Source organism: Artibeus jamaicensis, unplaced genomic scaffold (genome assembly GCF_021234435.1).
Source record: "Artibeus jamaicensis isolate MK-2021 breed Jamaican fruit bat unplaced genomic scaffold, CSHL_Jam_final scaffold_1283, whole genome shotgun sequence".
Lineage (NCBI taxonomy): Eukaryota > Metazoa > Chordata > Mammalia > Chiroptera > Phyllostomidae > Artibeus > Artibeus jamaicensis.
This window is the reverse complement of record NW_026522028.1, coordinates 22,182,690-22,210,304: the sequence shown is the minus strand read 5'-3', so window position 1 is coordinate 22,210,304 and position 27,615 is coordinate 22,182,690. Positions and strand designations below refer to the sequence as shown.

The window sequence follows — 27,615 nt, the reverse complement described above, 5'->3', positions numbered from 1 at the left end:
AACAGAAATTATAGTTTATCGTGTAATATCCCATGGTTTGTGGAAAAACACCTTTTTAATGACAATCATTGAAAGATTAAAATAAATATTTATTTGATAATTTAAATGGGATGCCTTTACATTATGAGAAGATCCAATGTTCCTCCACCATGAAGAAGGTGCAGTTATTATTCAGCTGGAGGAATATCCAATTCAACAAAACAATTACTTTGCAGTTCTGAAAATTTTATGCTTTGAGACAACTATGGGCCTTCATCCATGGTCCTCATTGGCTGGTCACTGGTTTTGTTATTTTGGGGACAAATTCAGTAAGAACTTTGTGAAGGCTGGTAACACCATTAAATACACTGAAATGCAAAAAATATATAGTAAAATATTTGGCTCATCCATATCAGCCTTCTCCCCAAGTACAGTTAAATTTGTTTTATTCTGATTTTGTTTTCAGAATACAGCAGGGAAAATGCTCTATTTAGCTCTGTATACCATAGAAGTATATGTGGTTTTATGTAAATTTTTAATGATTAATTTTTCCAAGAACATTAAAGCAATTGAAAAAATATTGAAAGCTTGAAAAGTGGGTGTATTAGAACTCACAACATTAGATTAAGTTTAAAAGCTTTATTTATGCCCAAACAGAATTTTGTTATTTTAATTTGGGTTAAATTAATTTAAATTATTTAAGATTGTCACAAGGTCCAGAGAAATTGTCAAACACAGCAATTCTCTCACTTGAAAATAAGATAAAGAAGTACATTTGCAAAACATTATCAATGACTTGCTTTCATTAAATCAGGGGCACCTTTTGCTTCAGGATCTAGTCTGGTTTCGCCTGGTACTAGGCTTTTATATTTTTTGATACTTTGTCCGTAATAACTTTGATTTCCAAAATACTACATTTCAATGTTGTTTATTTTGATGACTGAGTTTTGTGGCATATCCTTAAATTTTGCACCTAGGAAAGTGCCTGCTTTCCTCTGCTCACCCTGGTCCCAGTTCTGCTATGACACCTTTGTTCTGTTGCAAATGCCTGCATTTAGTGTACCTTGGCCTCTTTGATTTAACTTCTATTCTCATTCCCTATTTCCTTACATCCTTAAATCAAAGGAAGGCAGTTTATTTTAAGTATCTTTGAAGAAAAGAGCATATAATTACAATAAATATACCAGACAAGCAATTTAAAAACATAAAGTCTTGTATTGTTAGTAATATAAATCTCTTCTCCTCTCCCTTTGGCATTCTGTTGTGGTTAAAGACAAAAATGTAAGTAGACAAGCACAAGAATAAATAATGATCCCCCCTTTCACTCCTCCAATTCTCTTGTTGCGTAAAGAAGAAAAAAAAATCACAACAAAACTAAACATTAACTTCCCAAGTATCACTAAATGTTTGATGTTTCAAGACAGAAGTTTTAATAAATATGTTTTTTTCTTGGTTCTACACTCTTTTGAAAATTTACTTTTCCAGTCCAAATAAAATTTTGTGCAGTTTCCACATGGGGCACACAAATCTAAAGCCTTTTTTAGGTATGTGAACTGATGGCTAAAACCAGAAGCTTCAGGGGGGAAATAACAAAGGATCAAAAGAGAATATGAGAGGGGGACCATGTATCACTGCACTTCAGGTGGTCACTTTAGAAGTTCAGTTGCTTGGCACTCTGTTGTCTTTGTACAAATTCTTTTAATTCTTAACTATTATACCCTAGCTCTCAACCTTTTGAAGACATAAAGTCTCCAAAACAAGATTCTGACCATTACCATGATGGCATGCCTTGAGTAGGTCTTCTTCCCTCGTTCCGTGCAAATGTGTGATCCCTTCCAGTCCCTTGTGAACTCTATCCGGCCCTAGAGTGAGCGAATTGTTGCCTTACTTCAGTGCCTTTTTATTCTCAACCCCTCTCTGTTCCAGAATCAGTGACATCATCTTGATGCCAATTAGATCACGCATGTACAAGTAGGTTTTGCATTTAGGCACTGCCTACATCTTATGTGGATGAGAACTCACTTGTGAGATAAGTTGCTATCTCATGGGGTAGCAAGGTAAACTCTAGTGATGCCAAAGTCTTTGGCAAGTAGTTGTAAGTAAAGAAAATGGTGAGTAGGATGACAGCTAGTGTGTGGTGGGGGATGTGAGGGGGTGAAGGAATTGAGCAAAAAGGAAAAAGTACTCATGAACATAGACAACAGGGTGGTGATTGCTGGGGGGAGGGGGGCATAAGGGGACTAAAAGGTAAGAGAAAATACGATAAAGATTAAATAAAAAAGAACTATTGTACATTAAAAATGGTGAAATGCTAAGTAATGTGAGAGCAACCATTAACATTTATTAAAAACACTATTTTAATAGCATAACTCTATAAAGTTTTTATCTGTAGTTTACAGATGAGGAAACTGAAACAGAGAGAGATGAATTTATTTATGCAAGATCACACAGCTAACAGGAGTGAAAATAAAATTTGAACTCAGGAGATCTGGCTCTGGATCCAAAGCTCATAACCAGCATGTTATGCTACACAGGGGTAATTGACATAACCAATGTAGCCAACACTACCTGGAAACTGGGGTACTGTTATTTGTCACCACTGTAATCCATCATTATCATGGATTTGAGGTCTGGAGTATTGGTTCCCTTCCTTTGTTAACACAAAGACCCCCATTTTAATGTCAAAAATCACCCACAGTGAGAGTAAATATGTTGTACCTATTGTGGTGGATCTAAGCTGGAGATTCTTACCTCTGGCTGCTCAGTAGAATCTCATGGAGAGCTTTTAAAAATCCCAATGTCCCAACTGCACCCCAGAACAAAGGGGTCAGAATTTCTAGGAGTGGTGTGCAGGCATACTTTGCCAAGCTGCCCAGGTGATTCACATTGGGCAGACAAATCTGAGAACCGGCAGACCAGCACATACTGTTTTGTGCTCCGTGACATACTTAATCACACACCTCCTGTTATTTTTACCCTCTTAGGACTCCTTCAACAAGTCTGCAAGCTCTTAAAGTCAAGAATATGCCTTGATATTTGAAGCTTTCGCTCCATAAAGTGTGGATCACAGACCAGCAGCACCACAGGATCATCTGGGAGCTTGAGAGAAGCGTAATTTCTCAGACACCCTCCCCCAGACCTACTGGTTCACAAAGAGCATTTTAATGAGATCTCCTAGTGATTGGTATGCACAGTAAAGTTTGAAAAGCACTCATTTAAGGCATGAACAGACTACCTACAGCTCGAGGGTTAGGATTCACAAGCCTCAAAAGGCCATTAAAAATAAAAATCAATTTATTAATTTATGTATTTTTACTATATGACACCATTATCAACCTTCTGGGCTGTTCTTATGTTTGTTTCTAGGCAAACAAACAAACACTCTTCTCCTCCTGACTAGGAAAGTCTTTTTTAAATGTTTTCTGTTTGATAATGCTAGTCTCTGATATCTACAGAGTTTCCATGAGCTCGCTTCCCTTTCCTTGAAGCCGTGACACTCACCTAACATCTTGGTCTAGGGTCAGCTTGCTTAGACCCCAGAATTCTGATTCTCACAGGGATAGCAAAAAGAAAAGGCTAATCAATTATACAGTTTGGGATGGGCCTAATATGTACACTTTGTCCTTTTCCTAAGAGTGAAAAAGAAAGGTTTACTTCCTGGCATTTATATGTAAAAAAACATACTTGACACCCACATAAGATAACTATTACCAATCATTCATTCTTTAAAGTTCAATGTTTTTATATACCCAAATGCCATACCAAAACAGAAGTGTGGCAAGTCAAAATCAGTATTTTTTAGGTGCATTTTCCAGCTTTCCCACAGAGTAGTACCCCCATGAAATGTTATAAATGCAGCTTAATGGATGAATCACAAATAAAAGTGCCAACATGTCTGCTTTTATTTTTATTTATTTTTTTGCACAGGGGAGAGAAATAAGTCAGTTCATTAAAATTCTGGGGATGCAAGTTATACTATGCAAAAAAGCCATTTGTTATTTTAATTTAGACTTCCACCTTGATGGCAGTTAAAAATCTAGGAAAAATTTAAGTGAACCTAATTATCTGATATGAAAGCAAGACCATGAAATGGCAGCCCATTTATATAATTTAAGTATACTTTCATTCACTTGTGGCTCTTGGTGTTTGAATCCAGGCAAAATGTCTTACTTGAACCAGAATTTAGCCTGATAATTATTGACATAGAGATGGACTTTCAAAAGTACATCTGAAAGGTTGAACCAATTAAAAATTCTTCCCTGCTCTGCAGGAAATGGACTGAAGCTGAATTTAGCAGTGCTATTAACGTAATGACCCAGGAAAGAAGGAGGCCTGAACAACGTGGAGCTCCTTTTTACCAAATTTTTCTAAAGAATATAATACTTTTATATCTCAAATAGTTTTAAGTGAAAAATTAACACATCAAATTCGGCATCAATATAAAGGGACAATTTAATATGTTTTAATGTGTCTAAGATATCATTGAATAAGACATAGTATTATTTTATACATGGTTAAGAAAGAAAAAATGTTATGAATTAAAGTAGGACAGACCATTGATTATAAGGTTAATCTCAACTTCAGAGTTGACAAAACATTGGGGGAAGTGTATCTTGGAATTGTTGAAATTCAGTAGATCGAAAGCACAACATAAATGATATTTTCATGAGAGGATAATAACAACTTTTTTGGTCACAAATATAAGACTTGATGCCATGGTGGCAATATTGCTCCTGGTAATGATGCAATATTACCCTCTTAACTGGAATACCAAATGCTCAGTAGCCCCATACACTCTGCCTCCATAGCACATGATTGCAATTAATCATAAAATCTGACTAATGCAAAAATTCAGTGCTCCTCCTTTGAGGGTAAAAATGGTGGTAAACCATAGCCTACAGCACGGCTTGCATTTTATTCATCGCAACCATAGGTGTATGTGAAGGCCAACATGTATTTTTATCAAAAGGATGCTAGCTATAAAGGGCAGGGGAGTCAAGAGGGTGCCAGCTTCTAATTTCAAATGGGCACCTAGGCCTTGGCTGAGGCCTGTCTTGTGGTTTGGTAATGCACCACTTGTGCTGGTAAATTACACATGTCAGGTGCATGCAGGCTCAGCTTTATGGGGCCATAAAAACAGTTATCAGAATTCTGGAAGCAGAATCACTGATGTGTGTCCTAGTCAGAACCTTGAGTTTCTTACCAGTGATTTAGTGGGGTTTTTTTTCCCAGTAAACACAGTCAAAAGGACCTCGAGGGTCTAGGAAAAAGCCAAAAACGAAAATGAAAAAATAAATTCTGTGAAGCAGTTTCTAATTCAATGTGTGGATTGGTAAAACCAAAGCAATTTCCAGTTAGGTAGAGTGATTGGCTGTGCCAGAAAGTTGCCACAATTCCACTTCAAGTCATCATGCATAGAGAAACTCTTACAATTCTTTAGAAATGCAAGTAGAAATCCCCAAGTGGCTTTAGAAACTGGAGTACTCACGAGGATTGGGAAGCCTTTCTTCTGAGTAAATAGTCCACCACGTCGGGATCGGTCTCTAACAGGCTGATCAGCACTTCATTCTGGAGATCCGGGGGAACCTGGATAGGCCAAATGTTGAGGCATAAAGAAAACACTTCAGAAAGAACATAGTCCATTGGCAACTTTATTGTAGCATAAAGCAGAACCTGAAGAATTAATTGTAAGATAACAGAGTGGTTGGTTGGTTAAAATCAAACCTATAACAATGCAGTTAGTTTAATTCTTAGGACAAACTGGACAGTGACCAAATAGTCATATTCAACCCAAATTGTCACCTTTGTTTTTGACTAGAGATACAGACTAATCACTGGATATCTCTGTTGTTCAGACTATGTTTTTCTTGGCTTTGAATAAGCAAACTATCATAGTTAAGAAGAATGGTGTTCATAATTTATTGTCCAAATGGGGAAACTCTAGAGCTCATATTTATATTTATGCCAAGACAATAGGCATAAATTACAACTGTCTTGGACAGTTCTGGAAGATATAATCAGTTTATTAAGAAGATGGGTCCTTGAGCCAGACTGCTTGGGTTTGAGTATTAGTTCCACTTACCAGTTGTGGGACCTTTGGCAAGATACATAACATTTATATATCTCTGTTTCCTCACCTATAAAATGGAGATGATAATAGTACACACTACAAAGAGTTCCTGTGGTGATTAAATGATTTATTATAGGTCAAGGACTTAGAACAGTACCTGGCAGATGGTAAACATTCAAAAAATGAAGAGTATAACTGAACACGTCATTTTATCATTCAGTGCCTATCTTCACTCCTTTCTTGCATCCTGGTCTATTAACAATTAGGTTTCTTGCTTTGTAATTTGACAAGGCTTTGACTAGAGTTCTATAGATGAGTATCCCATGTTTCTCTAAAACTAATCCACAGTACATTAGAAGGTGGCCTTACAATCCTAAATCACTCATGTTGAAATGTTCTACAAGAAAAGACTGAACTTGATTCTAACAGTTTTCTACATTGTAGATGCTGGTAGCTCAACCAAAGGAAATTCAAACTATTCAGAGAAAATAAATTTTCAATCTGATTCTCTCACATATGGACTTAGAGATAAGATTCTTCAGAAGTGTGGTGACCAGTCTTCTGAGAATAAGTGGTCGGTAGAAGAATTTGCTTCCTCCCTCTTGTAGAACTCAATCCTTCTTGAGCATTGAGAAGCTGGAAACTATTTTATTAACAAAAATAGGCATGAGGAAGGAACAAAATGCTTTTTTTCTCTTGTAAATCTCTTCCTCCTACTTCATCCTGAATCTTCATTAATGACATTGCCAAGCCCTAGTCTCACAAACACAAAATCTGGGTTGCATTCAAGCTTCTCTGTGTCCTATCCCCTTCCTGTTCAGAGCCAGATCTACTTGATTTCATCTCCATGATGCCTGTTACTTCTTTCTTTTATCTTCCATTCCTACTGCAATGGTCTAAGTTCAAACCCTTATTGCCCCTCTGTAGTGATCACATATCAGCCATTAATAGCTTCCATTTCCCTCTTCTTTTAACAGTTATACCCCAAGTTCCTTGTGGAGAATCAACTGTTCTCCAATCCTTACCTCAAGGGTGAAATGTAACCTAGTCTAACTCAATGATCATTCCATTCATTCCCAGACTATTATGAATGCCTGAGAAATGGGCATGCGACTACTTTAGAGACAATGAAAAGCCATAATAATTTCTTTGAGACTTGGAGAAGAGAGGACACAGGGCCTATAACCATGTATGGAACCTGAGGATTGTGTTGACCATTGAAGAAAAAATATCAAGAAATGGAGAGGGAAAAAAGGATCTCTTGACATTATTTGAGCCCTAGATAAAGCTATGCTTAAAGACATATTTGCTTTTGAATTGTTCAGTTATGTGAGGCCACAAATTCCTTAAGCTAGTTTGACTTTTTAATTGGAAAGAAAAACGTATTCTTGATGGGCCTTTGATGCAGAAGCTTGCACCAAAAACCTGCGTGCTATCTATTTCCTTCAACACATGTACCGACTTTCTTTTCTGCATGGTGGTCAGAATGCTCTGATCAGGACATTTGCTTGTTCAGGAACACTTTTATCCCTACAGCTAAAGCTCTCAAACTCACTTGCTCATCTCAATCTGTATTTCCCATTTTCTCCTTTAGCAGTCATCTTCATACACCCTCCACTTTAGTGCCACTACACTTCTCACTGTGACCTTCTCCTACCTCCTTCCTTTAATTCAATACATAAATATTTGCTGAATGCTTACTGAATGTCAGGGACTAGAAGTTGGGATTCAGCTTCAAACCAAACAGACAAGAATCTTTGTCTCCTAAAGATGACAATGAATATGGGAAGCCTGGCATTAAACAAGCAAAGAAAAGACAGCATGAATCACATGGAGAATATCAAAGCAAAGAAGAGCCAATGGCAAATGTTGGGGAGGGGAGAGTGCAATTTAAATAGTATAGTTATGTCACCGAGAAATGGACAGTTTAGCAGAGAACTGAAGTAGATGAAGGAATTGCAGAAAGTCATTCCAAGCAGGAAGAAGAAAAAAAAATCAGTAAGATCTTGAGTCAGGAGCAGCAAGGAGGCTAGTGAGGTTGAAACAAAGTGAAAGGAAGGAGGCTAGTGGTAAGAAGTGGGTCAGCCAAGGTCAGATGTTGTGGAGTCTTACAGGTCATGATAAAAGAATTCTGTTCTCAATCTAAGTGGATGGAGAACCACTGGGGCTTTTGAGCAGAGGACTAACATGAATTGTCATCATTCTGGCTGCTGAGTTGATAATAGATTGTGGGAAAGCAAGATGTGAAGCTAGACATGCAGATAGAGTTGTTGCTATAGCCAGAGATGCTAGAGTACTGAACGAGGATGGTGAGTTGATGATAAATACTGTATTTTGCTGTGTATAATGTGTACCCACATTTTTGTGCACATTATATATGGGATTATTATACCTTTTATTATATCCGTGGTATGTAATCACTATACCCATGTATAATGCACATCCTTATTTTTCCCTCAGAAATTTGGGCAAAAAAGTGCATATTACACATGGAAATAACCAGTATTTGGATCCTGGAGATAGTGAAGATAGAGATAATAGCATTAGTTAATTTGTGAACAGAGAAAGAAAAAGAGAGGGAGAAGGAGTAGGACAAGGAAAAGAAGCAAGAATGACTTCAGTGTTTGGAGTCTAGGCACCTGGAGGGATGGGTTTGCCATTGACTGTTATAAAGCATTGCAGGAAGAAGAGGCTGGGGTCAAGATTAGGAGTGTGGCCTTGATATGATAAGGGTGAGAGGCCTGTGTGATATCTGAATAAAGGAGAGATCTAATAGGCAGTTGGGAAGAAATATCTGGGGATCAGGAGGGGCTTAGACTGGACATAGATATTTGGGAAGTACAAATGGATGACATTCAAAGTTCTGTGACCAAATGCAGGGGCCTGGGAATGAGAATGAAAGAAGGGGAAGGACTTTTAGGTCAAGGCTAAGAGACTATTCTCTTACTTTATTGAGTAAATTAAACAAATAAAGACGCTGGTAATTTCTACTGTTTTTCAAATAATTTGACCCAACAGATACACACTATTATATCAAATTTTCAAAAAGTTACCTAAAGAGTGAAAATAGGCAGATAGAATAGTGATTAAAAAAATAAACAGCAAAGCAAGAAAATAATAGTGGCACAAAATGTATATCCTGAACTCCTTTTAATAGAAAATTACATGAGAAAATTATTAAAAACGTGTATTTTCATCCAATTAGTTTAATTAAAAATTTCTATGATTAGACATGTAATAAAAATGTTTGCTTCAAGTGCCAATCCATTTCCATAGTATGGTGTGTCTGATAATAAATTAACTTGGATACATTATTAGAATAGGTAACAGGGTTGCTGCGTGAAATATCTGTGAATATTATTATTTAAAAAAATAACTTCCCATAAATTTTGTTGAACTATTCTGCAATTGAAAATTTTCACTCATGCAACTAGACCTGATTCCCAGCCAATTATGACTATTCAGGTTTGTTTTGTGTACTATATGTGACTTTTACTTGGTAATAAATATAAATAGAAAGGATCAGTGTTATAAACTTATCTATAGTTTGTTTTTAAAAAGACCTACAATACCATTTTGGCTTGGAGACACTATTTACAAATAAACAAAAGACATAGTTAAAAAATGTGAATCCATGTACTGCAGGAAGGGTAGATACTATTTCCCAATTATTATTATGGAAGACTGACTACAGTGTACATAACCCATCATTTTAATTAATTTACTTATATCTCATCTTGCTACAAAATGATTTAAAGCAGCTTCAAAAATTCATATGATAAAACCACATTTTTAAAATAAGGAATGGTTAAAAAAATTGGGGCCAGTGGGAAAATGAGGATAGAGAATTTGAAATGATACCTAGAGTTGACTTAGTATTCATATGACATTAACCAATCCTGTTTTCCAAATAATGCTTCTAATCTTTGTACATATTTTCACATTTCATTTCCTCTTATTTAATAAAAATTTCAAGCTAATGGCTCAGTTAAATTGGATGAGCATTTATTTTCTATTAATTTAGATGGTTAATAGAGAAATAAAAGTCAAGGAAATGAGTTGATAGAAAACAGGAGCCTACAGTAAGTAAGAAATATACAAGCAGATTGTTCCCATATGCATTTCTTTTCAGAAATTAGGCTGCTGTTGAAAAAGTATCTAGGAGTTGATAGCCCCTGAGGTTCAGTTTTGGCTCTGCTGCTTATAATTAATGTAAACTTGGACACATCAACCATCTATTGTAGGAATCTGTTCTAGCATCCGAAAATCCAAGCATATCCTATCTGACCCATTTGCCTTTATAGAGGTGTTATAGGGATCAAGAGGGCTAACAGATTTTAAAGTGGCTTACTAACTGTGAAGAGATGTAAAGTAAAATATTTTATTTTGATGAGATCCCATTTGTTTATTCTTTCTTTTATATTCCTTGCTCTAGGGGACATATCAGTAAATATGTTGCTGCGTGAAATATCTGCGATTTTCCTGCCTATGTTTTCCTCTAGGACTTTAATGGTTTCATGGCTTATATTTAAGTCTTTTATCCACCTTGAATTTATTTTGGTGTATGGTGTAAGTTGGTGCTCAAGTTGCATTTTTTTGCACGTAGCTGTCCAGTTCTCCCAACACCATTTGTTAAAGAGGTTATCTTTACTCCATTTTATGTTGCTACCCCCTTTGTCAAATATTAATTGACTGTAGAGGGTTGGGTTGATTTCTGGGCTCTCTGTTCTGTTCCATTGGTCTATGTGCCTGTTTTTATGCCAGTACCAGGCTGTTTTGATTACAGTGGCCTTGTAATACAGTTTGATATCAGGTATTGTGATCCCTCCTACTTTGTTCTTCTTTCTCAAAAGTGCAGCTGCTATTCAGGCTCGTTTATGGTTCCATATACATTTTTGAAGTGTTTGTTCTATGTCTGTGAAATATGCCATTGGTATTTTAATAGGTATTGCATTGAATTTGTAAATTGCTTTGGGTAGTATGGACATTTTGATGATGTTAATTCTTCTAATGCATGAACATGGTATATGTTTCCATTTGTTTGTGTCTTCCTTGATTTCTTTCTTTAGTGTTGTGTACTTTTCTGCATATAGGTCTTTTACCTCCTTGGTTAGGTTTATTCCCAGATATTTTATTTTTGTTTTTGCTATATCGAATGGGATTTTTTCCTTGATTTCTGCTTCTGCTGTTTTGTTGTTGGTATACAAAAATGCCTTTGATTTCTGGATATTGACTTTGCATCCTGCTGTTTTGCCAAATTCATTAATTAGGTGTTGAAAGACAAATACCATATGATCTCACCTTTAACAGGAAGCTAAATAACAAAACAGATAAGCAAGCAGAATAAAAACAAAAGACACTGAAATAGAGAATAGGGGGACAGTGACCAGAGGGGAGAGGGGAGGGAATTTAAGGGGAAAAAAGGGGAGGGATTTGGAGGAACAAGTATGAAGGACACAAGGACAAGAACTAAGGGGGGTGGAAATGGGAGGGAGGTGGGGAGCACAGGGCGGGTTGGGCTGGGATGGGAGAAATAGACAGAAAACTGTACTTGAAAAATAAGTAAATAAAATTTTAAAAAATTAAGTAAAATATTTTATAAGAAATGCACAAAAATTAATAAATTAAACACTTAAAAGCAAAAAATAAAAGCAGATTAACATGGAGATGTCCAGTATTTGTTCTGCAGTTTTCTTCTTGACTAAGTCACTTATTGGTGCGTCTTATCCTCTATGCTTGCAGAGACCCATCATTCTCCTCTCTTTTGCTTAACACTTTTCTGGTGGGTAACTAAGTGATGGGATTTCCTCTTGATATATCTGTGCTCCTGACTACCTCCTGAATTTCTAGAAGTACAGTTTTTGACCTCTTGGCCCCTCAACAGCAATGGTCTTGAAGCCTGACTCTACGTAGCTTCTCCCTTCTGGTTCCTTCTCTTCAATCAGACCTCAGGTGTTTGGGTTGGTTACAACATTGGAAGGTAAAGTTCCTGAAGGTAAGGATTATCTGACTTGTCTACCTGGAACTGATATAGGCTCCTAGGGTTGTAGTTCTCTGTCAGCTAGCCTCCTTTGCAGCTAGGGGAAGATCATGTGTGCCAATCCTGACCAAGGTACCCCAAGGCGGGTCTCGTAGGAGCTTCTGGAAAATGTATTCCTCCATATTGCAGAGAAGCAGGAGAGAAAACATTTCCCTTCATTGCTGGATGATGATGACTGCAAGAGATGCTGGAAATGCTGCAGTATCTTGAAGATGAAGATGGGGGAGCAGACAGAAGGAGTGTGAGTGAGCTGCTAAAACTGTGTCTCCCTTGGCTTCTGATTATGCAAGAAATTATATCCTGGTATTTTCAGTCACCTTCAGTTAATTTTCCCCCTCCTTGCATTTAAATGCTTCCTAAATAATGTCTCCTTTTTCTCCTCTTTGGCTCTCTACTCTTTTCTCTCCTGAAGTTCTTACCTGCATATCCATGACTGTTGACCCACTTGCTTAATCAATATTATGCTCTTCCAGAACAAAAGCTATGGTGGTGTTTCTAGTAGATGCTTAATAAATGTTACAGAAATGGTTATAAATGGTTTTAAAAATAACCCAGGATTATTGGTCTTCATGGTATACACCAGTTCTGTTACCTTTGTCTAGATGCTTCTTTCTGCTTATAGGTAGTACCAATGTCATGCTATAGCAAAATATCCTTGCTATTAATTTCTAGACTATAAAAATAAATTTTCCTTACCAACTGAGGATCATCAGAAAATTTCTAATAAGTTCTTAAACCATTATTCTCACCGATACTAAGACTCTAAAAATAAAAAGTATGACTCAATAATCAAACAGATTTTTCTTTTTTGATTTGGGATTTTATATAGCAAAATGAAAACTGAGGACTAAGATTGTGAAAAACATTAATTTTTATAATCAACGAATTCTGCACATTTGAATGAAGAAACAAACCCTATTCAAAGGGCTTCTGCATGTATAGTTCACTGTTTCACATCAAAATCTCTACTGAGTTTTAGCCAACTATTGAGTAACTTTAGATATTTTCTAAGAGCACCATTTATGGTTGTGTTTACTGGAGACTCAATGCCCTAGATTTTCATGTGTTCCTTCAAAGCTTAATGCTATTTCAAAAATCAAAAGAACTTGGATTCTCCTGCCTCAGAGAAAAAATGTAAACACTGCACATGTGAAGGAATAAAACTGTCACAATTAAAATCCACCCTATCAAGTTAAAAATGAAACCTTGAATGTCTGCCTAGGGTATAACTGCTACGATGTAGCTTATTCCATAAACCACAGAGAGGGAAAAATGGTTCAAGTTCTCTCCATTTACTAAGTCACTGTAACAAACCATTAAGGGCATCCCTGAGAGCAATTCACAGGAGGACCCAGCCCTACCATACTTGCCACTGGATGCTCCACGCCAATTTAACACTTTGTACTGGACCAAGAAGGAAGCTTTGGCATTTAAAACTCTAACAGTCCCCAGAAAAAAAGTAAATATCACCACAAGTCATGATGACTTTTTTTAGTTAAAAAACTTGTAAACTTTATTTTAAAGTGAAATAAATCACTTTGACTCTTTATGGCAGTAAAAACCTCAAACACGGGCAGGCTAAGCCTAGAACCTTTGATGTGATTCTGTTGTGGAGGATAGCTTAATATTATGTAAGAGCATCTAGATGCATTTGGAGGGTCAAAGTTCATTAAGTTTAATGAATTTTCCCAAGTGCCTGATACATGCCACGTAGTGCATGGCAATTGAGGCACATTAATAAACAAAAATAATTGAAGAGCCCAGGACTCATGGAGTTATGTAGGAGGATGACTCAAGGAAGGAAGATGAGGGATAATTAGCAGTCTTTGCTCCATGGCAATAGGTCAAAGGAAGCAGAAACAGCTGAGGTGTAATATGCTTCTGCTCCCCTTTACCTGTGTGTGCTGACAACAGTACACACATTCTGTCGTTGCACATGGACAGGGTGTGCATGCTCCAGCAGGAACATGCACTGGCTCTTGAAGCCATGTGCTGGCTTGAACATCAGGCAGGTCAGTGTTATGAACAGTCCAGAGGGATTAATACTGTTAAATATCTCCTTTGCTTCCTGCTTTCACGTTGGCTAAAAATTCTCTTTCTTCCCTGCAAATGAACTCCATATCTGATATGCCACATTGAAGTACCTGTTTACTATGTGGAGAGCATCATGTTGTAGAAGTCACCCATTTAGTTGTCGTATTACTTGGGCAAAAGATCTTGGCTTATTTTTCATAAAATGGTGGTGAAATTTAGATAAGCCAGTGATATACATAGTGACTAGCCAGCCTCAGCACGTAAACAGTAGTTATTTTAAAAACAGTTACATAAAACAGGAAATGGAAATCCTATTTCATTATCTGGATATGTTGTGTGTGGAGGGGGGTGGTTTCTTGTTTGATGACCTGGATTACTGCCTGACTACTTTGACTTGGCATGCAAGCAAGGTTTTAAGAAAATGTAATTTGCATTTGGGGAATGAAGAGAACACAAAGCAAAGCTTGGCTTCAGAGCCTGGAATCCTCATCCTGGCCTCTGACCCTTATTTCCAGTAGTTCTCATTTGAAATTTCCCACGTGCACTGTGCTTGTCCCCAGCTCAGGCTGATGAACCAGTGGGGTGGGAACTCACTGGCGTTCCCACGTCTCCACTGCACTCCAGACTTTTCATCAGCCCAAAGGGGTGGTGCTTTCTCTTGTTTCCCTTTCTCTCTCTCTCTCTCAAAAAAAAAAAAAAAAAAGTCCTGTTAGGAGTCATATGGTATTGACTCTTAGAATGAACTGAAAGTTTTCTCCACTTTGCTCTGAAGCTCTTATTAATTCTAAGAGCAATGATGAGTTTTATCTGAGATCACCAATATCAGTTAAAGAAGGAACAACTTTCAGACCAAGTGATATATTAATGATTTAGTCAGTGAATGCTTTCTGTCTTACAATGATACCAGTGACCATTTCTATCAATACATACACTTGCATGAGCCTACTCTTTTATTCCCAGTGTTCCCAGGGAGTATCATTTATGTTACCCAGCTTTTAAATTGTTGTTGATATTAGAAATGCAGGGTCAGGGTTTGAAGGTAAAGGAAGCTGAGGAGTATGGCCACTGAACCAAAAGCAAAAAAGAAAAACAAACAACAAAATGTATTTTTTCCAACAATATATTGTTGTAGTGTTTATTCAGCAAATAATTACTGAGTGCCTATTTGCTGCAGAATATTTTCTGGATGTCAGTGAACAAAACAAATGAAAATCCTGTCCTTCATAAAGTTTGCATTCTAGGTTTCAATAAATATAATAAATAAGTAAACTATATAGTGAGTTGAAAGGTGATAAATACTATGGAAAAAAGAAAAAGAAGAGCCGGGTAAGGGACTAGGAGCACATCACACTGTTACAGAGTAGCCAGAGTGCTTAGTTGCAAAAGAGATACTGTAACCACATAGATATTTCATTTCTTCAATATCACCTTTTCACTTTTCTTTCCTTTTGATTCAAACTGGCTTCATCCAGCTCCCTAATGAACCTGTCTTCTTCTTCCTTGCATATCCACTCCCTTTATCATTAAGCCAACAACACTGAGGTTCTGGTTGGCATCAAATAATCTTAGGAACACAGCCATGGGTCCATTGACCAGAGAGACAGGGTTTCGGTCAAACTGAAGATGACATGTAGGCCTAAACTGTGTTTCAGCTCCAGGCCCAGAAGAGCAATAAAATCAGAGGGAGTCACACCATGGCTGACATCAGGGCCAGATGCAATGACCAATGACCCTAGCACTGACCAATCAGTAGAGATCATGATCCTGACCACAAAACTAGCTTCCTTAGTCACCATAATTAGTGATTTTCACCTATATAACTGGTCTCCTGGAAGCCATGGGGAGTCAGGTGTTTGAGCAATTAGCTACTGTATTGCTGAAAATAAACCCTGACTTTCTTTGCTGCAAGCTCCTGCTCATGTATTATTGAGCTTTGATGCACACAGGCAAATGGACTCTTTTAGTCTGGTAATGATGCCTGTTTTATGGAGCAGACATCTTGTCAATGTAATACAATAAGAACAGCAATCTTGGTTTTTGAGCACCTAGTATATGTCAAATTTTGTCCCAAGTGCCTTAAAATATCATTTCCAATTCTCAAAATAATCCTATAAAGTAGGTAACTTCATGTCTCTCTTTTTACAACAGGAAAAAGAACACTTAGGAAAGTTAAGCATAGGGCCAGCATCACATAGCAAATACATGGCTGAGCAGGGATTTGAATTCTGGTAGCTGATTCCAAAGCTCATGGCCCCCCACACCATCTTGGGTATTTCTCAAGGTGTGGTTACAAAAGTACCAGTATGCTCTGAAAGTATTCATCATATAGTGCACATTCCTGGGCCCCATCCTAGGGATACTCAATCTGTTTCTCTAGAGTTCAACCCAGAAATCTGAATGTCTGATGAATTTCCTTGTGACTCTGCTATATGCTCAAGTTTGAGAACCCCTATTACAATCTGCCGCTTTCATCTTTCAACAGAATGATCATGGTGGTCACTATTCAAAAGAGTTCTTATGATGGCTTTTATCATGACCAGTTCTAGGATTTCAAACACAGTGCTTAAAAAGCAAACAATTGGTGCAAAAGACTGTCCTAGTCAGACTCCTGAACCATATATCAGTCTCTGAATCTAGGCACCTCTTCTGTATTATGGGACAAAGCCAGGTTCTTTTCTGCCCTTTCCCATTAACTCAGATACTGGCCACTTGGGAGAGGCATAAGGAAATGAAGAACATTATTAACACTCAGAACAAACTTTGGGTCCTTGCCAGGCCTCTGTGAGTTTTTATATCTCTTGCATCAGTTCTGTGGAATCACTGCTTCCAGGGTGCATTCTGCCTTCAAGGACATACTTACAGCCACCCTCTCTAAGAAATCTTCCTTTCTAATGCCAATGGGAATCAATGCCCCTCTCTCTGAGCTCATAAGCCTTTCCAAGGACTGTGAAACTGCACAGTTGCTAACTACCTTGAACTATAAGGTCCTGAGTAGCTTTATTCTTCCTTGTTTGAAATTTCTGTACTAATTCTGAAAGTTTCTTAAAAACAAAACAAAACAAAATGAAACAGCTATATACATGATTGCATTTTTGTCCACCCACACAGACCACATTTGCCAACCAGCTACCAGCTTTGGTATACTCAACTGGATTCTGAAATGCCAAATATGCCAACAGAACCTACACAGCGATAAGATTAATTTTCTTCTGTGTTTTGTGTAAATAAAAGAGGTAAAGTCAGTGGTAGGGAACGGAACCATGTAGATTTTAAAACTACAAGAGATCTTGGCTAATCATTCATTCTAACGTAGTCCTCTGATAGATAACTAAAGAATTAGAAATCTAAGAAGGTGAGGTCACATAACTAAGGTATAGCAAAGATAAGGCTATAGCAAACTTTTCTGGTTCCAGAACTAGTTTTCTTTTTACTGACCCAGGCTTGGAATCTCTGTCTAACAACTCCTGTCATCCCACTGCATTTTTTAAATCAATATGTAATTCCCATTATCTGTCTGAGATCAAGAATGCTTAGAGAAAGCTATCCTTAATTTCTTCCTGCCTAGACCTTTTCATACGTATAAAGAGTACAGTTTAGCAATACAAAAATCATTATGTCACAAACAACCATTGTGTCATTTATTAATTCAACCAATATTTCTTGTTTCTACCATATGCCAGGCGCAGACATAACACAGTAAAGAAAATAGATGGAAAGGACAAAAATTCATCCTCTCATGGAGGTTATATTATTGTGGGGAAAACACTCAACAAACAAGAGAAATTCGTAAAACCCTATAATATTAGTGGTGAGTGCTAAGGAGAAAAAGCAGGAAAAGGAAACAGCAAGTGAAGTGTGTACATGATGGTGGTGGGGCTGTATTTTAGACTACATGGCCAGGAAAGGCCTCTTTAAGAAGTAAAGACCACAACTGGGGAACCAAAATATGAGCTATAACCCAAGAGACTCTTGACATCAATTTCCATGGAGAGTGGCAAACAAAGATCAGATCTGGAAAATGGAAAAGGTGGAAAATTGATGTTTTTTTGCTGTTGTTAGTAGCCCAGGTGGCAGGAAATGGGAAGGGGAAGGATGGCACAATTAACATGGTAGCAACTGTACTTTAAAGGAGGCCAGGAAGAGATGCTTTTAGTGTCAGAGGTGAAAAGAAATGCCTGATGGTTTGTGGTTGCACATAAAGAACTTATCTTAGAATACAGAATTTAGAGAACAGAATTAAGATTGATGAGAGGTATTATTTTGGGAACTAGAAAGCATTATGCTGAGTGAAATAAGCCAGGTGGTGAAAGACAAATACCATATGATCTCACCTTTAATAGGAAGCTAAACAACAAAACAAACAAGCAAGCAAAATAAAAACAATGACACTGAAATAGAGAACAGAGGGACAGTGACCAGAGGGGAGAGGGGAGGGAATTTCAGGGGAAAGAGGGGAATGATTTACAGGAACTAGTATAAAGGACACATGGACAACAACTAAGGGGGGTGGAAATGGGAGGGAAGTGGGGAGCAGTGAGAGGGGTGGGCTGGGCTGGGAGTAAAATACAGAATACTGTACTTGAAATATAATTTAAAATATATATATTTTAAAAAATCCAGAGAGCATGAAGTAATGCCAAGACTACTTGGCAAAATGGTACATGACTTGAAACTTGATGAATATGTTGAAAAGTTTAGTCATTTGATTCATCCAAATATGTTATTAATTATGAGGATTTGGGCTGATGTGTGAAATTTATATAGAGTTAATGACAAATTTCACATTTTTTGAAAGCTTACTGCATTCAACACAGGAACAGTGTTTCAGAGGCTCAAAGAGGAGCAAGACACTGTTATACCTCAGTGAAATTTTGACTTTGCTCAATCCATTTTTGGTTCCTTCTGGGCATCCAGAAAGCATACCTTTCCTAGCCCTCCCTGCAGTTAAATATGTCTTGTGGCTCAGTTCTGGCCAATAGCATTTGAATGGGCATGATGGATGTCCCTTCTAGGTTTGGCTTATAAATCCTAGAGGATTGCAGAGTCTCAGGATGCAAGGAACTATCTCCCTAAATCATGACCTGTAAGGTTGTCAAGCAAACATGTGATTAAAGTTTATGTCAACAAGATATTTATGTCTGTTGTGAACTAAGATTTGAGCCAGTTCATGTTGCTCAACTAATACAATCAGTAATTAATATTTGCATACAATTTTATATTTTATAGAATACATTCACATATCAAATGAGTCTGGGAAGTACTGTGAGAAATAGGTCATATTTTTATTTTTTCCATTTCATAAACTGAAAAGGATGCTTATTGAGTATGAATTACTTGATCACAATCATATATATAAGACATAGAGGGCAAAGATTTTAAATCACTGGCTCTCAAATTTATAGAAAATAATTGGTATAAGATGAATTTGGAAATAAATCTAATGAAAGGCATTTGAAAAATATAGAGAAAATGTTGAGAATATTCAAGAGGAGACTAGCGCACTTGATTGTGGAAACACAAAAGGCTCTAGTGGAATATGTAAGATTTATGGTGAGTGATAGCACATTGACAAGAAAAATGGGAGAAGAAACACAGAGAAAATTCCTGTAGATTTTGACAAGCAGTATGAGTGGTAAACAGAAATAAAAGAGAGTTGGCATTTGTTCTAATATTTCAAGGGAAGTTGAAGCAAGCAATGCAGTTTTTTGAAGGAAAACAGGAACTGGTAATTCAATACAAATCAAAAAAATATTTATTGAGTGCCTGCCAGATGAAGGGCCTTCCAAAAGTGTACAGAGGATACAGACTGGAGATAACAAGGGCACAGCCCGTGTTTAAATGTGTTTATAATCTACTGGGGGAAACATTTCATAAATGACTGTACTACAATGTTAAAATAAACATCAATAAGAACAGAAATGGGGTAAGGGAAAAAGAAATGATATGGGCAAGTGGCATGAGAAGAACACAGGAAAGTTAGGTGAAGCTTGATGGAGAAGGCAAAATGTCAATATTGACCTTGAGAATCTGCCATTTCTGAAAATGATTAAAAATATATAAATTCATGAGAACCACATATAATCCCCTGGGAATGGTTTTTAATCAATATTTTGAGCAAGGATACTAGTACATAAATAATTAAATGACCCCAAAACATGACCATTGTTTAGGGTACAACAGATTGAAACTTATAATTTGAATACATTTGTTTAAACATAGAATCAACTTAAGTGCCCATCAGTAAATGAATAGATAAAAAACTATGGTACATTTACACAATGTAATTCTATGCAGCCGAAAGAAAGAAGGAGCTCCTACCCTCTGCAACAGCATGGATGGAGCTGGAGAGCATTATGCTAAGTGAAATAAGCCAGGTGGTAAAAGACAGATACCATATGATCTCACCTTTAAGTGGAACCTAATTAACAAAACAAACAAGCAAGCAAAATATAACCAGAGACACTGTAATTAAGAAAAATCTGACAGTAACCAGAGGGGATGTGGGGGATAATAGGGGGAAAGGGGAGAAGGGATTTCGGGAACAACTATTAAGGACACATGGACAAAACCAAGTGGCGATGGAATCAGGGGAGAGAGGTGGGGATGGCTGGAGTGGAGGGAGCAATGGGAGGAAAATGCAGATAACTGTACTTGAAAAAATGCAGATAACTGTACAATAAAAAAGAATCATAGTAAAGTGATATCATAGGTTATAAATTTCTATTCTCATTAAAACTACATGGCTTCCAATGAATTCATTGACTAGCAGTATAGACCTGGTGCATGTGTTTCATTGTGCCACAAAAAGGCAATCGGTAGGCAGTTTACAAGATACCCTGCCAAAGAAAGGCCACCTACCATGAACAGGGCTTCATAATTTTCTATCATCTTCTGAACCACAGCAATGATGGCTGTACTTTCCTCAGCCCGGGCAGAACTCTGGACCGAGAATTCCTTGTCTGATGATTTCTGCTTGTGCAGCAAGTTGGGTCCAAATATGGTGGCCAGGTTTAGAGATGTCATTTTGTTCCCAGTGACCTATAGAAACAGAAAACACAAAAACTGTTACTTTTGCCTTTTAAAATTCCAAGTGGTTCAACAATCAATGGAACCTTTTCCTTTCCTTTTCTTCTGCAAGGACTACATAGTCTCTGGTAGAATCTATGAGGGGTAGGTACCACTATTTTTCTTTTGCTTTGTATCTTGGATTGAAGCTCATAGTGCAGTGGCCGTTGAATAAAATTTTAAAACTCCAAGTTATTTATTGTGAAACTGGTACTACATAAAATTTCTATCCTGTCTGCTCATTACAAATATTGATGTCCATCCATCCATTTATCCATACATCCCATCATCCATCCTTCCATCTATCCCTTCATCCATGAATCCATCTCTCCATTAATCCATTCACTCAGCACCTACCATAGGCTAGGCATTTTTCATGAACTTTTATTATTTAAAATTTTTCCAACAATGGTCACCACACAGTCCTTATTTTAAGGGTTCATATTGTAGAGGGTAAAGAAACTTATGAATTACCAGAAATGAGTACAAAGTATGAAGTTATCAACTCTGGAGGCCCCGGGGACACTCCAGAGTGGTGGCAATATTTGCACAAAAACTTAAAGAAAAAAATAGACTTTGCTAGGCTGAAAAACAGAGGAGCTGGGACAGAAGGCAATTTCACAGTGCTGAGAACACCATATGCAAAGACAGAAACATGTAAAATACCTTAATACACATCAGGAACCACAGTGTGGCAGAGGGTTCTGAAGGAAAGGCAGGAAAGACCCAGGTAAGAGTCATTGCCCATGTCTCTTGTGGGGCAAAATTGTCCCCGGTTGAAAGCCAGTGGTCTAGGCAATTTTTTAAATTTCTCTTGTTGATATTGAAAATCTAGAATTCCTGGATAAGTATGAGAACTGGTTGCTTGGTGGGGATCTATCTGCAGTCTTTGACAGGGACCTGGGTGCACAGAACAGAATTTGAGTCCTGATTCACAGCCAAGACAAAGCCTCCTGAGTCTCACTCTTGCCCTGTGGAGCACTGAAGTGGTGGCTAGCAGCCCTTCAATCCCAGGGTGTCACAAGACAGGCATTATTTTTAGGTGAGGCTATTTTGGGGTTTGCTGCCAAGTAAATTGATTTTTACCTGATAAACACTGGGAATTTTCAAGAAACTGCCCATTATGTAAAACTGTTATTTTTTTCTTTGTTTTATTTCACTGATATAAAACCTGCCAAGTTTTCATTTTATTTTTCTTTTCTTTTTTTTCAAACTTTAAAAATATGGAACACTTCACAAATTTGCATGTTATCCTTGCACAGAAGCCATGCCAATCTTCTCTGTATCGTTCCAATTTTAATATATGTGTGGCTGAAGCAAGCACTGATTTTATTTTTCATTTCTCTTCCTGCAAATGCATGGCTAAGGATAAAATCAAATATGTGTCATTTTCCAATTCATCTTTCTAGAACTCTGAAGCATTTGAAGTGCTTTCCCTTCCCCTATTAAAGTAATATCAGAGCTTTCTCATTTTTTAAATATTAACAAATAGAAGATTCTTTTTGTCTTAAACCACAGAAGTTTATTTCTCACAGTTTTGGAGGCTGGAGAGTCCAAGATCAAAGTACTAGCCGATTTGCTGTCTGATGAGAGCCCTCGTCCTAGTTTGCAATGGCTGTCTTCTAGATGCCTCCCAGATTTTGTTTTCTTTTAAAAGAATGTTTCGTACAAGGACAATCCAGAACTCCGTTTCCGCTCTTTCCTTCTCCTGTTGTTATTCTGGGAATGCAATACAATCTGTCTGTAAAATTGCACATAGATTCCAGCTCCAGACTGTGCTGCTGTGGTTTGTTAACACTGTTTTGTTTTTATTGTTTTTTTAATTGGAGATTGGTTCATGATAGCTTCTACCCTTGCTCCCCATGTCTCAGTACATATATGGCTATGTCTATGTATATTAATAATGTGCACTTGGGGTTGGTGCATTATTTCCTTATTAGCCAGTCAATTCAAAGAAAAATGTTATCTCTACTAAATAAGCATCCTAGATCATTTCTAATTCTAATATGAACATCATTTAATTTTTATTAAAAGTCTAATAAACTTTTATTGAAGTTTTATTTAATAAACCGGGCTAGGGGGCTTTCCATAGGCTGTTTCAAATATTCTCACTAGAAGCTCATGAAACAGCTGCTGCTTCTGCCCTTTTTTGCAGAGAGGGAAGTGACACCTAGAGCCCACAGCCAGGAGGTGGTAGAGCTGAAAAGCAAAGCTGGTGGCTTGGCTCTAGGTACACCCATGATCTTCATCACTACCCTGTACCTCTCACTATTCATACTCGAATTGCAGACCATCATTCCATGGGGAAATGAAATACTGGCTTCAAGGCAGGGCCAGGACCAGGGTGAGGAGAGCAAGTACTCACTGATCCTGTTACAGTTCCAAAGCCAACCTCCCATTTCCTGGAGGCATGTACCTCCTCAAAGGTCAGTAATCCTGGCAGTTTGTAACTTCTTTTTTTGCTTCATAGACTCTTTGAAAACTAAAGGCCATCCTCGAACTCTCTCACCAAAAGAGTGTAGATTCACACCACATTGTCCATGCAATGCCAGAGGGTTCTTGGACAACTGCAAAACTATGGCTCTAGAGGTTTCAAGTATGTTCCTGCAATACTTTTCTAGAAGAAATGAAATCTTTCATACTTTGGGAATTTATTTTCCCCCTAAGGAACAAAGCAAATAGCAAACTAGACAAAATGGAATAAAACAAACAAACACGAGATAGAAAAACAATACAATTTAATAAAATACCACTATTTTTCCCAAGAAAAGCACCGATTGAGTAGTCAACAACTTTTCTCATGCCCTTCTTTTAGACATTTTTAAGATCTCATTAGTTAAAGATGCATTGACTTTTAAGCAATAATTAGAAAGGAAATATTATGTTCATTTTATAAAGGAGTAAGCTCAAACCTACCCTCCACCTCAACTTGGTTTTCCTTCCTCTTCCTTTGTTCTATAAATACAAGGTCATGTAGCAAGATGCTGCAGAGCCTGTGTGAGCTCCAAGCTTTCTGACTCCCTGGTTCAGTTTTCTTCTATATTCCCATTCATAACAACTACGTAACAAAGAGTTAAAACATCTAACACAAACTAACAGGTAAGACAAAAAGCTGAAATTGCTTTGTTTCTTTACCATATTTTACAATTTAATTTTTGTCTCATTCCAGTCTACTTATTCTGTATTTTCTACCTAGTTGTGCTAAACCAACTGAAGAGAATAATAAATAAACAACCCCTCTCTTGTTCCTCTGCCTCTACTCTTAACTTCTACCAGAAGGGGATTTTAGCTAACTCCCATTTCTATGCAGTGTTTATGTGCTGTTTATTCAATCCCACACAGCTTTTACTCAATTCCTACACACCCTTCGAGGTATAATTTAAATTCAGTCCCCTCCATGAAGCCATTCCTAACTTTTATGGCCCATGGTCATCATGAACATGGTGAAAAGTCTTCTCTGAACTTCTGCAGTGACTCTGCACTGCACTCCCTAATTCTGTATTTGCCCCGTGTCCTCATGGTCTCCATCTCCTAGAGCCATAGCATCTCAGGAATGGTAATTAGAAAATTTCTCAACAATACTCTCTGGTTTAGAGAAACTCAGGGTAGGTGCCCAGGATGTACATGGTTCAGATATCAAGACCATTCTTATATGAAAACACTTATAATGCAAATTGCTGTTTTCTCTATTGCTATTCAAACAAAAGCTTCCTAACTCACTGTCCCTGTGTCTAACCAATCTACAACATGGATTATACCACCTTAGTGGAATCCTTCTAAAGATTCTTTCAGACCTTAAAAGAATCAGTCACCTAACCACTTACAAAGGCATTCATTACTCTCTGAACATAGTCCAGTTTCCCCTTATACCTCATCAGTACTTTCCCACTCTGTAGCCTTTATCCAATCTAAGATGGCTGTTTAGGCTACTTGCTTTCCTGTAACTTACAACCATTTCAAAGAAGCAAGGCTCTCCTTACATTTCCCCTGCAGCTTTAATTTTTGGTAACTAATCCGTCATTTTGATTTAAGGTTTAGGTCAAGACTGTGTAGAAACCCTTGGAATCTCTCATTTCCCTGTACAATTCTGCTGTTACTAGGGTATTTTCATATTCCTTATAGCAATTAGTCTTCTAAAGCAATGTACAGTGCCAAGTGAAGAATTCCCAAAGTTCAGATAAGTCAACTGAGGTTTAGGAAGGTTAGTAGATTTTTGCAAGAACACATGGCCAGTGATCTATAAAGCTACTAAGTGCTCTCAACCAGGGGTGTTTTGCCCCTTCACCCTCCTCACAGGATACTTGGCAAGGTCTAGAGACATTTTTGGTTGTGACAATTAGGGTGGGGGTGGAAAGGAGCTGCTGCATTTATCAAGTGAGTAGAGGCAAAGGATGATCCTAAGCATCCCACAATGCATAGGGCAGTTCCCACTACAAAGAATTACGTAGTTCAAAATGCTATTCATATGGAGGTTCTGAATCCATGAACTAGACTAGTAAGCCTTTTTTTACTTCTTATTCTATATTTCTGTTTTTATTAAGTTAGATTGGTTTGGATTGAGGCACAGCTGGGCCTTTAGTATTATGGGAGCAACCCAACCACTACTATCCGATATGACAACTTTCTGTGAATTAGAAAAAGGCATCCCTTCCTCAAGATATTTTACTGCCTTTTCCTGGGATATTGTCCCAATATATCTGCAAATCTACAGTGACAGTGAGGTTCATGGTGCCTCCTGAGAGCTGTGAAATGCAGAAATATATAACTTGTGGATGCTCCCTGTGGGACACTGGGAAAGGTACTTACTGCCTTGAACCCTCAGTTTTCACCTCTGAAACATGGGGTCAATGATATCTACAATGAGTAATGGAGGATTCACTATAATATATAAACCCCCCAGTAAATAGCTAGCACAGGGTTATTGAAATAACAAGAGACATGTTATTGGTAACTAGTATTTCAGCATGCTAAGTTTCATTTGTACCTGTCCAAGAATATTTTCTTCCCTTTAGCATAGGCAATGGAGTCTTGTTCAGCATCTGGACTAAAAGAGTGTCTGAAAATGATTCTAAAAAACCAAGAGTGAGTTTAATTGGACTTTTTACTTTCCTCAATTCCCTCTTAATCACCTGAGATGCAACTTTCTCTTTCTTACATAGCACTTAAGAAATGTCAGAGAAGCACTGACACACCTAGGAACATAGACAGTGTTCTGCCTTTACCCAATGATTAGGCAGATGATTCTACAGCTTCTGTTATATCTATAGTCGATAAGGGATGACATCAACATGGGTAATATAACTACTTAACAATTATGAGAATTATAGTGTATCCATCAAAGAGCTGTGTCTGCTGAAACAAGGTGTCAGTACCATATTATGAAACCTGAAGCCAGCAGAGGTTTCACTAATTATAACTACTAAACAGATAAATTGCTAACTCAGGAAAGTTCCATTCTTATACTTAAATGAGGGATGAGAATAAGAAATGCAGAATTGCCTTTCTGGATTACAGTGAAAAAATTATATATGACTATGATTTTGGGAAAGAAATTTGGCAAACACGGAATTGAATCCATAATGCAGCTGAATTCTGTGGTGAAGTGTGGAGTGCCTTTGGCTTCTTGCTGATTTATAATGTGTGTTAGCATATTGAAGGGTCTGAGTCCTCCTGGGTAATCTAAGAGCAAGGAGAAGCATGACTGCCTGGTATCAAAAAGGGAAACAAGTCTCTTGTTGAGGTGAAGATTAACTAGGTTGCTTGGTGAAAGTTTACCCAAAATTGAGGCAAACATCTTTGTCCAAGGCTCAAACCTAAGAATACCTTAAAACATATGAATGTGACCAAAACAAACTGGATCCCAAGACCTCAGATGAGGGAGGCCTGAGTGGAGGACCAGGTCCAACAAGAATATCTCAAAAGGGTCTGTGGCACTGTGCAGAACCTGCCTTCAGCAGCTGATACCACGTGGCATTGACATTCATGGTAATGGCAGCAGAGCATACTTTCTAGTTCCCTCTACACCTGGTTTCGAAGCAGGACTGGTCTTCCATTGCATTGAGCCGGTCTCTGTTTTGGGGGAAGGTTTAAGGAGAGAAAGCACCTCTCAAAAGGAAGATAGTAGACTTCTAGCTATACAGCAGATAAGGAGCTCCAGGAGCAAACTGAACTTATAAGGAGGTGACCTCACATTTCAACTCCAATTTAAAGAAGCAGATCAAATTACTTACAAGGACAGAAACCTCCCCTCATCTTCATTACTCCATTTTTCATGATTGTAAGTATCTCTATAGTTCATTGTTTGTTAGCTTTGCACAAATGGAAATCCAAGATTTTGAAGTAAAACATCATCTTGAAAAATGACTGCTTCATTAAGAAGCATCCTTGAAACATAGGATGTTAATGGCCTATACACTCTTAGGAATTG

At 37.6% G+C, this 27,615-nt stretch overlaps 1 protein-coding gene and 1 non-coding gene across 5 annotated transcripts in view; both read right to left on the bottom strand.

Annotated features, from left to right (window-relative positions):
- ARHGAP6 (Rho GTPase activating protein 6) overlaps window positions 1-27,615 on the bottom strand; it is a 484,972-nt gene that overhangs the window by 15,162 nt on the left and 442,195 nt on the right. For all 4 annotated transcript variants that reach the window (XM_037157509.2, XM_037157510.2, XM_053655807.1 and 1 more), the window contains exons 9-10: window positions 20,982-21,161; window positions 5,468-5,565 (exon numbers count right to left, since the gene is read on the bottom strand). In XM_037157509.2, coding sequence (XP_037013404.2) covers window positions 5,468-5,565; window positions 20,982-21,161 — 278 coding nt within the window. The remainder of the gene's footprint in view (window positions 1-5,467; window positions 5,566-20,981; window positions 21,162-27,615) is intronic.
- Window positions 22,406-22,510, bottom strand: LOC119058398 (U6 spliceosomal RNA). Its single transcript, XR_005084244.1, has one exon. It is a non-coding gene; the product is annotated as a U6 spliceosomal RNA (small nuclear RNA).